Raw genomic sequence first — 15,068 nt, 5'->3', positions numbered from 1 at the left:
CCCCATTTTAATGCAAATCCTTACGGGTTATAAATTTCAAGACAAGGTACAAGTAAATGTCTGGTCCTCAACTAAGGGCAATTTTGCGCATGTGCATGTGCCCACAAGCATCCTAGCCATTTGGCAATGTCTACAGTGTTGGGGTTTTTTTTGTCTGTTTTAATTTCAACAGCTTATGGTTAGAATGTTATTACCATCCAGGGGGGTAGAAGCCAGAAATGCTGGTCTGTAAGAACCAGTCCCATAAGGAGAACCAGCCAGCCCAAAATGTCAATAGTGTCCAGCCAAGAAGCCCTGCTGGAAAGGCTGCAAAGTAAAGGAAGCCATGAAACCCTAGGCCCCAGAAAGGAATAATCCAGGAGAGAAAATGAATGTCACTACCCGCATAATCAATAGTGGCCATCTATCAAGTGGCTCCTGGCTGTGACTACACTTTACACATGACCTCACTGGATCTCCTGCCATCTGATGAGCAGAGGATTACTGTCCCTCCTGGAACTAGGGCTAAGGAAGAGCTAACCCCCTCTACAGCTCAAGATGATTTGCCTGCACGTGCAGGCCAGTAGAGCTGGAGGTTCAAAGTATGGACAGCTCAGGTCTCAACTCTGCTACTTCTTGGCTGAGCAGACCTGGACAAACCCATGAGAAATACTGCAGATGGCTGCTAGGTAGAGAGGGAGAAGTCATGGAGGAAATGGAGACTGGGTCATGTGAGGTGACTGGCTGCACTGGATGCTAAACCTGAATCTTGGGACAACCTGGGGAACCAAGAACAGCCACAAGCCAGATCAGCCCACCACCACCCCCAGAAAAGAATTCAACCCACATATAGAAGCAACTCTCCCTCCTTCTAAGGGTGGCTCAGAGGGGGACAATTAAATAGGAAACAGGATAGATTGCTGGAAGCCCCTGACGATGAAGGCTCCCAGCTAGATGAGACGCAGTACAATGGGGATGCTAATAAAAGAACATGCAGCCTGCCCACACATTGCTTGCCTACTCCTCCTGGCCACATCTCGGATGCACAGCCAGCTATCCCCATGGAGAGGAGCGACACTTCTGAGCAGCGGGTGCATGCAGCCACCCGCCCACACACAGCAGTGCTGTCTCTCCCAGCGCCAAAGCCAAGTTTGGGTTTTCCCTCTTTCTTTCCAGCTTCTATTTTCTAGAAGAAAAGAAAAAAAAAATTACTCTGAAATCAACATCTCTTCCTGATAAACACATCTGCCTTGGGAACAGAGAAGTCCTGAGGAGTGCTAAGAGAGGTGATGGTCAGGACACAGAGGACAAGGGAAGGCAGTATCAGGGCAACAGAAAGAATACGTTTGCTTCCAGTGTATTAGACAGGACTTAAAAATTGCTTTACATGAAACCTCCACATTTAGAAGCATTAAAAAAAAAGATAAAATGCAGTTTTATAAATATAAAATAGGCCTATAAATAATCTGTATAACTCAAGAAAAACCCTGGATAAAAGCTATTACCAGAATACTTCCTATCAAAAGAGAATATAGTGTGGACTCCCATCCTATGAGCAGGAACACAGGCTAAGATCTAATGTACACCATAATGATTAGGATCATATGTCCATTCCCCTACGAAGAGAGCCCTATGCCTGTTTAATATGCCACCGAATCACAGATCGCAAGCCACAGACATTTTTGAGATAGCCAAGAGAGGATGCTAAGATGCTAATGTGAGAAAAACCAAAATCAGCTCAGCTGAAGGTCTCACCTCAATTGTGGCCAATGGCACTAAAAATACAGACAGCCACAAAAATGCAATGTGGTGGATGGGTTGGAGAGGGTACCATCAGCATTCTGCTTCTAAAAATACACTCACTGGCTTTTAAGATTGTGCATTCTGAAATTTGTGAACTCACTTTATAAATCCATTATAAAATACTCTGCATTGTGAACACTTGGAAATATGTATCAAAAGTGCTGATCTCCTACCGAGTTTCACTCTATCTAGTTGTGGGGCCACACCCATAACACACACACACACACACACACACATACACACACACACACACACACACACTGCTATATATACACAAACTGCATACTCATACACTGACACACACGACCAGCAGTAGCATGTCTCCAGACAAATTTGAGCATTTGCTTTAGAATGATTAATATGTCCCTCAAAGATCATTTATCAAAAATCACACTATTAATAAAAGTATATCCATTTGTGTGAGTTCTTTAATACAACTCCCAGATTTTAAGCCATTGCTAATTTCATGGACAAATTTCCACCTCTTGCTTAGATGCCTGCAAACAAACTCATTTAGCTCCTTAGATCCAACTCCTGTCCTGTCTATCTATAAACCCACCTTCCAGCAATGGTCAGAGGGACCCTCTTTAAAAGGGTAACATAATCATCTATGTACTCCCTCAAAATCCTCCCATGGGGTCTTGCTCGGTGTAATGCAAGCCAAGACCAGCTCTGCTGACCTCACCATGGATTCTAAAAGCTGCAGCTGCTCAAATGGGCTTCTGTTGACTGGGCACAACAGATCAGTCCTGGCATCCAGGCCTTTGCCCTTTCCCTCTTCCTGGACTACCCTTTCCAGTTGTCTTTGAGAACAGCTCCATATTGTCATCTTGGGAGAACACACTCTAGGCAGGCAGAGATTTTTTTTTGCCTCAGTGTTCATGTATGTTCTCAGTTGCCTAGAAAGTTCTAGGCACCCAGCAGGCTATCAGACTGAACAAATGAATGAAGGTACAGCTGCTCCATCGGGATGGAAGCTCCACAGAGGCAGGGATTTTTGTCTGTCATGACTTCTACAATGGCACTTAGCCCCTTTTAGGTGCTGGGGGTGGACTTACATGCCACTATTAGGCACTCAGCTATGTCACCTTAGAAAGTAACCCTACCCTCCTAAACAAATACCCAGGGCTCTGTTCAGGAAGGTCCTCCCTGGGCACCTAAGTGGTCACCAGACACAGGGTCCAGGGCAGTTCTGATTTCTTTAGTCTGGTCACCATCTGAATCCATATCAGGTATAGTGTGTTTTGGCCCTTCACCCTCCCCCCCACTCCAAGACACTGACCTTCTTGAGGTCAAGGACCTCATTTCCTGTTCAGAGACAGGCCCTAGAACAATGGCTATGTTGAATGAGTGACCAAGTGAAGTGAGTGAATAAGTAATGTGCCAGCCTGCGATGGTCCGAGTAGCTGGAGGTTAAAGGTCACAGAAGAGAGGAATCCCAATTGAGTCATGTTGCAATGCTGGCACCCCTTCAACTGCAGAAGACATACATAGTTCTGGGAAGCAACGTCACAATGACATGCATACTCTCTCACGGGGGGAAGGGAGAGAGGGAGAGCCGGGCTTTCAATCACCCAGAGGAGGCTGGAAGCGTGTAGCATCTATGCTGGGCACCGCAACAGTTGCCACCAGACCTGGATCCTGCCAGAAGCCTCCAGAGTGTTTTCTGGAAAAGGCAGATCTAACCAATGCGCTGCAGACTCCATTCACAGTAAAACACTGGATGAAGATATTAGGACATCTGTCAGGCACCCTGTGTGGAGCCAGATTCTCTCAATGGGCAGAAAGCAGCAAGATGTCTTTACCAAGTAGAAAAAGAGGAAGAAAGGAAATCTGAAAGCACCCCCAGCCCCATCCTCACACCTGAATAACAATAAGCGACATGAACACCTGCTCTGCTACAAGAGCTAAGCTAAGTGCTCCACATGTCTCCGTGGGAAACCGATCAGGTAGGCACTATTCCATTCCCCCATAACAGATGAGGGACTTGAAGCTTAAAGTGAAATACCTCATCCATACAACTGGCAAGATGACACCCAGATGGGAACCCAGGCCTATGTGATCCCAACACCTGAACTTTGCCGTCAGAGGGCTGCATCTTGTCTCCCCCACCCCTTCCCCACCCTTACCAACACCTCCCCCCAGCAAAAAAAGTACAGGACACTTTTATTAGCCCTAAATCTAGACGTTAAAAATGTAGGCCATCCTTTGGCATATGCAAGCTGTGTGAACTTCAGAGGTAACCAAGCTTCGTGATCATAAAATGATGAGTGTTGCTGGATGAAAAGAGAATGCTTGCTAAACACTTGGGATAAATAGGGACTGACTTCTCTGGAGAAGTGGCCTCTTTCACTTTCCTTAGTAAACAAGGGTATTGATTCTGCACAACCCAGCAAAATCATGACAATTTAGAGGAAAGGTAAGAGGTACAGAGTTCTCTAGGCAATGAGATTATCGGCCCAAGTCCTCGAGTCTCAGTGTTCTCATCTGCAAAATGAGGACACTACTAACCACCTCAGAGGACTACATTGAGACAGTAAGGACTTGACTGGGCAATGCGTGTGAAGGCCTGAACAACCAGATCTACACACACACCAGAAGTTCTCAGCAGATGATGGTCCCATTCATTATTAACTGTATATAAGTTGTGCAGAGGGGATTGCCATAATCCCTAGCCACTGTAGTCTAATTCAATTTGACAGATGTTAGACCTGCCAGGGCAAAGCCCTATTGGCAGCAAAAGATGAAAGACATGGTCTTGTCCTCAATGAACCTTGGGCAATTTGGCCAGACACAAGGGACAAGAAGTTGAGTACAAGTGAAAAGGCTGGAGAGGGGTCTGGCGTATCGGGCTTGAATGTCAAGTTCGAAAGAGGTCATTAATTCTGTGCACACTAGGACGCTGCTGAAGGCCTCAGCAGGCCGATTACATCATCCAACCCTTGCTTTGGAAGACGTCCACCCTCTGTGGAGAATGGATTACAGCCAGGAAAACCAGAGGCAGAGGACTTAGGAGGCGACTGCAACAATCCAAGCCAAAGTCCATTATGGGTGACAGTGAGGACAAAACAGTGGGCATGAACGCAAGTGCCATCAGAGATACAACCAGGAGGTCTTGCCTAATGATGGGATGCAGGGGAGCAGGGGGAGGTGAGGATGACCCTGTTTCCTTGACTAGAAGGGTCAGCAAAAGGGGTAATTCCTTAAACATGATTAGGAAGAAAGCTAGAAGAGGGTAAAGTCGAGAGTCAATGAGAGTACATACATTTAAAGAGAAGGCAACCTCAAAAGGGTGGCAGTCAGAGAGGTGGGCATAAAACCAAGTACCCATAATCTCGACAGGAACAGAGAGACAGAGACAGAGAGAGACAGAAATAGAGAGCGAGCTGTCCATCCAGAAGAACAGCAGGAAATAATAGCACGTGGCTAGGTGGAGATCACTAGCCTGGTTGAGTGCAATGGAACGTCTTCTCACAGTCATTTCTGAAACATCACAGGCATGAAAAAAGAGGCCATGATGGACATTATTCCTTTGGGAAGTTTGTCCCAGAGGGGCTAGGAGATGAAAAAAGCAAGTAATGCCGACAGAATGCAGAGGAATTTACTTAGGCGAAGGAGGAGTTGCCAGCCCTGCGCTGCACTTGGGACCACGTAGCACTGTTGAGTCCATGATTGTCTTCTTAAGGGATCCAAGGCAACCATGCAAATGAGCGTGTGTAGGCCAACAAAACACAGGCTTGATGAATCCTCTGGAGCCTAATCTTTGAAGAACTGAGATAGGATGGTTTGCATTCCATTTCCTAAAGGTATCTTTAAAGGCAAGTGAGAAGGCGGTAGAATGGTCCTGCCAGGGCTGCCAGGCAGGCACGCACATTCTAAATAGAGAACAGATAAGACAAGGAGAACAAGATGTGCTTGACTGGGAGAAAGAAGAAATTGAACGAACCAGAAGAGAAGAGAACCCAAACCGACACCCCAGAGACAAGTCACTAAACATGATCCAAATAACAGTGGAGGAGAAACACCACCAGACACTCGAGGGCAGTCGCCATGGGCAGAAGCTAGTTATGATTTGTTAACTTATTGGGGAGTTACAGTAGATGTATGCCTTTGAGAAGCAGAGAAGATGCTGTCATTGTTGCTGATTATTTTTTAAAAAATCAAATCACAGATGGGATTGTTTGCAGTAGGGATCTGGGTAGAAAGAACAATGTCAAAGAGCCTTTGGCGAAATGTGGAAGGAAAGCAATTAGTAAGGGAAAATGCCCCAAGTACTAACTATTTCAATAAAAAGGAAGTAGGACTGAAGGGAGAATTGAGGCCATCATCCACAAGAATAAACCATAGAAGGCAACTGGAAGTGCAAAATGAGGATTTGAGGAGATGAGGATTACAGTCATCATCAAGAAAGCCATAAAAAGTGTTTTGGCACTAGGCATCGGTGGCTCACTCCTGTAATCCTAGCTACACAGGAGGCTGAGATCTGAGAATCATGGTTCAAAGCCAGCCCAGGCAAGCAAGCCTATGAGACTCTTATCTCCAATAAACCACCAGAAAACCAGAAGTGGCACTGTGCCTCAAGTGGTAGAGTGCTAGCCTTGAGCTGAAGAGCTGAGGGACGGTGCTCAAGCCCAGAGTTCAAGCCCGACTACCGACAATAAAAAAATTGTTTTGGCAAGGCATGGTGGTATATGCCTGTAATCCCAGCACTTGGGAGGCTGAGGCAGGAGGATCAGAGGTTTGAGAACATATCCTCAACAACAAAAAAAAATTAAAAAACAAAAAGAAATTTTTATCAGTTCACCAAGTGTTTACGACAATTAGCCTAACAAAATGGTGGAGAATATGGTCAGTGTAGTTTCCTGGCCTGACTGAGCTTCTACTCTAGCAAATAAGAACTCTCAAGGAGGGCTAGGAATGTGGCTTAGTGGTAGAGTGCTTGCCTAACATGTGTAAAGCCCTGGGTTCAATTCCTCAGTACCATATAAACAGAAGAAGGTGGAAGTGGTGCTGTGGCTCAAATGGTTGAGTACGAGCCTTGAGCAGAAGAAGCTCAGGAACAGTGCCCAGGCCCTGAGTTAAAGCCCTGAGACTGGCCAAAAAAAAAAAGGCTCTCAAGGAAAGAAGACATAGGCATGCATGCATGCATACCGCACACATACGTGTGCGTGCGCACATCCCGGGTAAGAGTCTCTAAATGAGAAGAAAAGACATCAGAGAACTCCAAGAACTGTTCAGTCTAGCTACTCAATAAACCCACAGAGATAAAAACAAAGCTCAGCATTTAGACCCGCCTGGCCCGCTCATCCCACCTGCATCCACCTTCACTCCCCACAGTGACCTCCATTTCTGACAAGATGGGAACACTGTCTGGGCTCAAGACCTGGCTGAACCACTCAAAACTGCATCATTTGGGACTAGCTGCTACAAACAAACAAATAATATAAATAAATAATATAAATAAATAAAATCACTCCAGGTCTCAGTTTCCCTCACATGTAAAGTGAGACCAATGGTATCTTCCTTTGGGACAGTTCTGTAGTTAGTGAGTTAATCTGTGTAAAGTGTTTGGAATAAAGCCTGGTAGAGAACTGGTAACTGGTAACCTGTTAAGAAGGAGTAAGTTGTTAAGACTCTGTCCATGTGAAATGATCTCCATCTTTCTGTCTACTGACCCAAATCCATTTGTTTTACAAAGAGCTAAGCCAACTAGGTCCAGCCCTGGCCTTGGGATCCCAATCTCCATGAGGGAATAGATGGACATTCCAGGAAAAATCACCACTGCCCTTCAGCATGAAGGGAACTCATGTGGACTGGCGGAATTCATGAAGTGCCTTTGGTTGACTCGAATGCCCAATGCCTGCCATGCTGGTTCTACAGCAGAGGCATCTGCTCTGTGTTCTCTGAATGTTTCCACAAATCTGTCTAGATACAGCCTACAAGAGAGGGAGGTGCCCATGCTAGGAGAGAACCTCATTATTCTGTCTCTCCATCTACTCCTCCTTGATGACCACCTTCTAGCCACTGGTATCTGGTTCGTCTGGGACATTTAAGCACTTTTAGAAGAAAATCCCCAAGACCGTGGAAGCTGGGTTTTGGGGGCTAGCATGACTCTGAACTACTTGATTACTGGTAGATCCTTTTCATGCCCTCTTGGAAGCACAGTGTATCAGTGAGGTCAGTGAACACTGAGTCAGGCTTTCCCACATGATTTCAGTACACTGCATCTTCATAAAAAGACATCGATGTTCCCGCATTCTGTAAATGAGGAAAACAACGCACCAACGACTAGCCATCGAAAAATTTAGGCAAGCCATGGTAGCAGCCATACTTCATTCCTCCACCAGGTCTAATTGGCTGGTTCCATCACTACACATCCAAAAGGGAAGGAAAACACCCAGAGTCAAAAGGAAGACAGGGTCCCCTTCTTAAAATAAGCTTCTTGAGACCCTCCCCTGAGCCCACAGATCCAGGTTCATCAAAATCACATTGTTCCTCCAACATTTCCAACTTCTCCAAAAGCAGAGACCTAGCCAATGCAGAAGTAGCACAAAGCACGCATCCAGCTGGTTTTTACTTTGTAGGGATGATCCAGGAGGCTTTGTAGAAAAGCACTGTTTCAGCGAAAGCTTAAATGAGGCAGTGTCTCAAAATAAGAGGAAGGACCCAAAGACATGTACCCCATGCTGACAGGGGAGGGAAGAGGGCTGGGATCCAGTTTATTTTTAAACCTCATACACAGATATCTGTTACTACCCTACTATTGTAAGTTCCCATGAACAGAGGCTCAGAGGAACACCCTGGCAGTCAAAGCTTGGGGATATGGTTTTGGGTCACTACTGGTTAAAAAGGAAAAGAGACCCCAGACCATCCAAAACTAAATGTACCCTAGTCCTGTCCAATGACCCCAAACTTGGTTCTTGACATTCTCTCTGGTACTCCCCAACTCGAGTAGCAAGGAACAGCCCTCTACATGTAAGCCACTATAGTGCTGAGATCAAGATTCTTGCTAAAACTAAAATAATGATGCATGCAGTGCTGGGCTTTAAAATAGTTTAGGGTCCCCCACAAGATAGATGGATGGATGGAAAGGAGGGAGGGAAGGAGGAAGGGAATCCTGAGAAGCAAGATGCAACCACAGTCAGTTTCACAGCCAAGAGTCTCCATGAAAATCCCTGGCTCATTCAGCTCCAAGGCCACGTGTTTTATTCAATTCACTGGGAACAATCCGGGGTCAATTTCCTCAGCACAACAGAGCAGAATTTGCAGTTTCCTCAATGGTGGGAAGAGTGAGTAACAGCTTAGGTAAACCAACATGTGTAAATAAAAACCTGTGATGCTGAAACCAGGGAGGGTGGGGGAACTTAAGCAGGAGGTAGCTGGAGGGCAAAGGCGGCACTAAGAGCAGAAGCCTCCTCCTGCAGATTAATTCTCTAACTATATATCCATAAAATTGCAGGAGCTGCTAAGTGATTTCATCACTGCATCTATATTACTGGCTTCCCAATTAGTCATAATCTAATATGCCCAGGGTCACCTATATCCAACAGGTGGGGTGAATTTCTAAAATGATGCAGTAGGTTTCGTCTACATATCTGTCCTGGCCAGAATAGCCAAGTCCCATGACAATGTCACATAAGAAAATAGAAGAAGCTAGGGGGGGGGGGGGGGGGGGGGAATCTTCCTGATTCCAAGCCACGGAAAAGACATTACCACATTCCCAAAGATAGGAATACTCTAATGCCATTTCCAAATAACAAATACGCGGTTTTGTTTCATACGGATGGATTTTTTTTTTTAATGAGACTCTTATTAAACATTTTGTTGAGGAAAGCACAGAAGCTTGTTTGATGCTCTAGAGATATTTTGAACCACCGTAGGTGAAATTGCAAAACCTTCAGATACAGTACGCAATATAAACACATTCTGGAGGAGGAAAAGGAATGGTGAGGAAATTAAATCAACCAATATTTATCCAGGGCCTGGGCCTTCATCTAAAGATGCCCCTGTCAGAGAGTGTCCCTTAACTCAGCTTTCTGTGAGAAGCAGAAAGATGCAATTAGAGTCTTCCTGAAAAAAAAAAAAATAAGCAATTAATCACACATTGCTCCAGATTAATTGCATAGCCTCTGATGCTCAACATCATTCTTCCTTTGCCCCTGCAATCTGACTCCCCCGTGTCCTCCTTGGGTTTTCAGATCACTGATTAACACCCTACATTCTGACCCAGCCAGCCCACCACTAACCAGAACTACGACTCCTCCGTAACACACACACATACACACACACACACATCCTCCAATCCTATTTGTGACCTTCAGTGTCCTATGCATGCCAAGGTTACACTGCCCACTAACCTCACATCCTTCACCTCCAGGCCTCCACTCCTGCCCTGCTCCTTGATGCCTATGTAAAACCTCCCAGCCCTGCTGGGCCAACACAAATCCATCTGACGGCACATTCAACAGCTAGTTAGATCGCTGCTTCTCCTACCATCACCCAGGCTGCTTTGGGTGATGGAGCAAATCAACCAGAAAGGCACATCTAAACACCACCAAAATCCATCTGAATTTTAAACCCAGACCTTGAGCAAGGGGAAGAAAGACCACCTCAGCATCTTTCAATACAAAAAACCTCGCTTGAATTCAATCACAGCCCACAACCTTATCTCATAGCCATTTCCTGATTCCTCATTAATGATCTTGAGATCTTTTCAGGAACCTACTGTTAAAAATTGCACCCCATGGGGAGACAGACAATCATCCAGGAACCAGGATGACATCCCTCCAAATCGATCATCTAAGCTAACATACACAACAAATAGGTGATGTATGCTGCCAAGGAGAAAACCAAATTCTGCTCTTCTCCTCATTAATTAATTACCCAACCTTGCCCCCGAGAGCATTGGAGGGAAGGAGCCAGGGTATCTGGGGAACAGCAGAGCTGGTGCAAAACCCTCCTGGGAAAACTTGCTCTCCAAAAACAGAATGTCACCAAGCTCCTCCATCCAGAGGCTACTGCGTTTCACAGAAATTCTAGGAAGGCTGCAAGCCAAGACCCTCTAACTCAAGCACTGTGTTAATGCATGTTTCAATAGCTTTAAGAAGAATGCAGGGAAGACCTTCTAGGTCAAGAGGCTTGCAGTGATAAGTTCCATGTCCATTTTCTAGTTTCCTGGTAGGGGGTGGGTTAGGCCCCCTCTGTGAAGCTGGGGGTCTGTGAATCAGTGACACAACGACATCACACTCCTAGCTCACAGGAACAGGGCTTTCTCTGGCTGCCCGAGCTCTCCTCCCAGCTCCCAGCTCTCTGATCTCACAGCATACTTGGAGAAGAGCCGAGCATCGTTTCTCTGTTAGAGCTCGGCTTCAGCCACTTGCAGCTCAGTTAAACCCCTCAGGAAACCCTTTAGCTTATGAGATGGGAGGGGGGTTAGAAGGCTTCCAACAGAGTCAAGATAGCAACCATCCACCCACTTGAGATAGACAGATGCACGGATGGACACAGAGATGGGCAATTCTGTTTAACTCCTGCACTGTTCCTCTTTGACCGAGGATTTGTACTGCTAGGAATCTCCCAGTCTCTCCTTTCCTCTGAAGAACACTAAAGACGGAAAAACTAACCCAAAGTGCCCAATTGGCAATGAGGATGGGGCATGAAGAGGCACAGGTTACCTTACATGCTGCAAGATGAGAAGATTAACCACCTAGCATCCCTCCCTCAATCCCAAACAGGTAGATAGACTGCTTTCCAAATCCAGATCAGCACTTCCCTCCCTGGCACTCCCCCAACCCTCCCCCCCCCCACCACCTTTGGCACTGTATGGCAATGCATCAATGCAGGTTCCTCCGAGAAAGTCAAATTTTCACTTACTCAGATCTACCAAGAATCCCCAGTGCCTTGCTGTACGAAAACCCCACAAACGGCAGTTCTTCACCAGAGAAACCCGGGGGGCTCAACTGGCACGGAGTGGACGAAACCCACGAATTCTTCTCTGGTTCATCAAAATTGGAGGTGTCATCATCAGACTTGAGGGTGGGAACGAAGGGGGGAGGAGCTGGTTAAAGAGAAAAAAAAAAAAAAAAACAAGAAGGGGGAGAGAGGAGAATTCAGATGGATTCCACACTGTTGCGGGAGAGAAGAAAAAAGCGTCTTACTCCTCGGGCGCCAGCGACAGCACTGCAGCGCCTGCTTTCAATCTAGCTCCTCACAGAGGCAGACCCAGCCTCAGCTCCTACAGCAACAAGAGATTAACCCCTTCCCTGCCAACATGGCCACCAACCCGCAGACAGCCTGAGCTGCCCCCCCCCAGGATGGGGTGGGGGGGGAGAGGGGGGGAAAGCAAAGGATAAACTCAGACAGGTCACTTGGTCCGAAGAAAGCACTTGGGCAAGTCTGTGACTTCTTCTGCTTTTCTTCCTGATTATTTCCAGAGCATCAGCAGGTCAGTACCAGCATGCCAGATGAACCTAAACCTATTTAGTCCCTCTCTTCCAGACAGATCTAAATTATTAATAGTTAGTGCTCAGCGCTGAACTGAGGTGGAATGGCTACAGTGTTGGTGGACTAACGGGAATGGAAGGATCTGGGAGGTTCTGGAACTCATGCTAGGGTACCACTGCAGTCTGGTTCATTCATTTCTAGATAAGCCTACTCAGATCTTATTAACCACTTTTTGTTTGTTTGTTTGTTTTTAATTCATTCTCCCTCCTCCCTAACACATTCATGCCATCAAACCCACTGCAGTTTCATCAGCATAATGAAGTGCCAGCCAAATAAAGTTCCTCCCTTTGATCTCCAGCACCCCGTGTGCAGACAGTGGGTCGCACGCACAGACATCTGCAGCGGGGTTCCTACCTCCTTATGGCATCACATCCTCTCCGTTTTCTGCCGACCTACTAAGCTTTCTTGGTCTAGGAGGCGGACACTGATCCATCCGTCACCAGAATGCTGCCCATCGCCAGGGGCTCCCAGGAGTGTCTCTGGCCACAAGCGTTGCCATGGCTGCAAGCTGGGGCGTCCGTGGTGGGCTGAGCCAGGGGAAGTTGGCCAGCGGGCATCACATTCCCCGCAGTGCAGGCTGCATGCTCCCCACTTGAGGGGGGTGCTGCTGCTGCTGCTGCTGCTGCTGCTGCTGCTGCGTGCTCTGGCTGTAAACCCACCTGGCCGCTGCGTGGCAGGGACCAATGCCGATCTGAGTGGCAGAGCAGCATGAGTCACTGTCCGCCAGGGCTCGCTAGAGCTCCCCCTAAGGACAGTTGTCACAGCCCTTCATGGCCCAGACTTTTTTTCTTCTTCTTCTTCTTTTTTAACTCTTCGTTTTCTGGACAAAGCTTGTGTGCTAGATATGAGCTGTGCTCTGCTTACACGCTAAAGAAACTGGCTGTTTCCAAAGCTTTCCTCATGACAACCACCCTCAGAGGGCAGCGCTGAGAAATAAGGAGCCATGGAGGGATGCAGAGGAAAGAGGAAGCCAGAAGTCGGCCTGCCTCTGGGAAGTACAGAGAATATTCTCAGAGCTCCAGGTACACTGAGCTAAGGTGGGAAATGCAGGAAGAGCAACGATGTACAGTGTGCACTCCCAGAAAATTATTTAACACCCCCAAGCTCTCTCAAGGGAATGTAAATCTTCTCTGTGAGTGTCAGAATCTACCTGTTAATATTTGAAATTAGCTGATGGAGAGAAAATTTAGCTCACATCCCATGTCTACCTACAATGCAGGCTCAAATCCAATATAATTGCAATTACTCAATTCCTTCTTTAAAAAAAAGTAAATGCAAATTAAAATTTATAAGAATCAAAAAGAAGCCAGTGCCAGTGGCTCGCACCCATAATCCTAGCTACTCAGGAGGCTGAGATCTGAGAACTGTGGTTCAAAGCCAGCCCAGGCAGGAAAGCCCAAGAGATTCTTATCTCCACCAGAAAACTGGAAGTGGACTATGGTTCAGTGGTAGAGTGCTAACATTGAGCCGAAAAGCTCAGGAACAGCTCCCAGGCCTGGAGTTCAAGCCTCACAACAAAACAAAACAGAACAAAAATACAAGCCGGGCACCAGTAGCTCACGTCTGTAATCCTAGCTACTCGGGTGGCTGAGATCTGAGGATCGTGGTTCAAAGCCAGTCCAGGCAGGAAAAGTCTGTGAGACTCTTATCTCTAATAAACCACCAGAAAACCAGAAGTGGTGCTGTGGCTCAAGTGGTAGAGCACTAGCCTTGAGCTGAAGAGCTGAAGGATAACACCCAGGCCCAGAGTTCAAGCCCCACGACCGGAAAAAAAAAAAAAAAATACAAAAGAGAATTTTTCCTAACCCCAAATAAAGAAACTCAGAAAAAGACATAAAATGTTGGAGAGAGATTTTCAGACTATGCTAAGATGGAAACACATGGGCTGGATCTCAGTTCCAATCTAACCTCTGACACTTGTCAGCTGTGTAACCCTGGGAAAGACACTTAACCTCTCTAAGCCTTGGGTACTATGTGAAAATAACTACCTCAGGAGGCTGTTGGAGCCAGGTGCTGGTAGCTCATGCTTATAATCCTAGTTACTATGAGGCTGAAATTTGCGGATACAGGTTCAAAACCAGTCCAGGCAGACAAATCCAAGAGGTTCTTATATCCAATTAACTAACATAAAGCCAGAACTAGAGACATGGCTCAAGTAGTAGAGCACTAGGCTTGAGCAAAAAAACAAAAAACAATAACAACAACAACAAAAGAACAAGCAGGTGGAAGATCTTGAGTTCAAGCCCCAGTACAGGCGTGCAAACATACACACATAAACAGGCTGTTGGAAGGAAATAATCTATATCAACATAGTTCTTAGCATGAGTAAACACCTCATAAAAATTACCTCTATTGTCATTATTATTATCATTACAATTATTGCTCACATAAGGTACATAATTATGGCAGATCTTGTAGTAATCAGAACCTATTGAGATACAGCAGAATCTATAGTGAATGTTCTTTCTTTGAGAAGCACAGACCCATCAAGGTGAATGTTTATGTTAATCCTATCGTATCATTTAATTCCAAGCAGAAGTTTAATTCCCTTTCCACTATATACTAATTTATCTTTTAGCGACTAAAATAGAATTTCATTTCTAAGTGAGGAATATGATTAATAGAGGGGTAGGAGCCACGTTCACTGAAATAATTATGATTTGAATTTCTGTAACTATAAAATGAGATTCATCTATAAAACTCCATCACGCTCAAGATCACTTTCGAGTTAAGAGGGAGGAGAAGTCAATGTGAAATACACCAGCTGGCTGACTCACATCTGT

General features: G+C 45.9%; 1 protein-coding gene across 10 annotated transcripts in view; it reads right to left on the bottom strand.

The window, feature by feature from the left end:
* Cit (citron rho-interacting serine/threonine kinase) overlaps positions 1–15,068 on the bottom strand; it is a 166,004-nt gene that overhangs the window by 89,997 nt on the left and 60,939 nt on the right. For all 10 annotated transcript variants that reach the window (XM_042669642.1, XM_042669643.1, XM_042669647.1 and 7 more), the window contains one exon: positions 11,656–11,839. In XM_042669642.1, coding sequence (XP_042525576.1) covers positions 11,656–11,839 — 184 coding nt within the window. The remainder of the gene's footprint in view (positions 1–11,655; positions 11,840–15,068) is intronic.

This window comes from Dipodomys spectabilis, unplaced genomic scaffold, assembly GCF_019054845.1.
Source record: "Dipodomys spectabilis isolate Male_0828 unplaced genomic scaffold, ASM1905484v1 ptg000499l, whole genome shotgun sequence".
Lineage (NCBI taxonomy): Eukaryota > Metazoa > Chordata > Mammalia > Rodentia > Heteromyidae > Dipodomys > Dipodomys spectabilis.
Note: the sequence above shows the minus strand (reverse complement) of the source record. Positions and strands in the feature narration are given on the sequence as shown.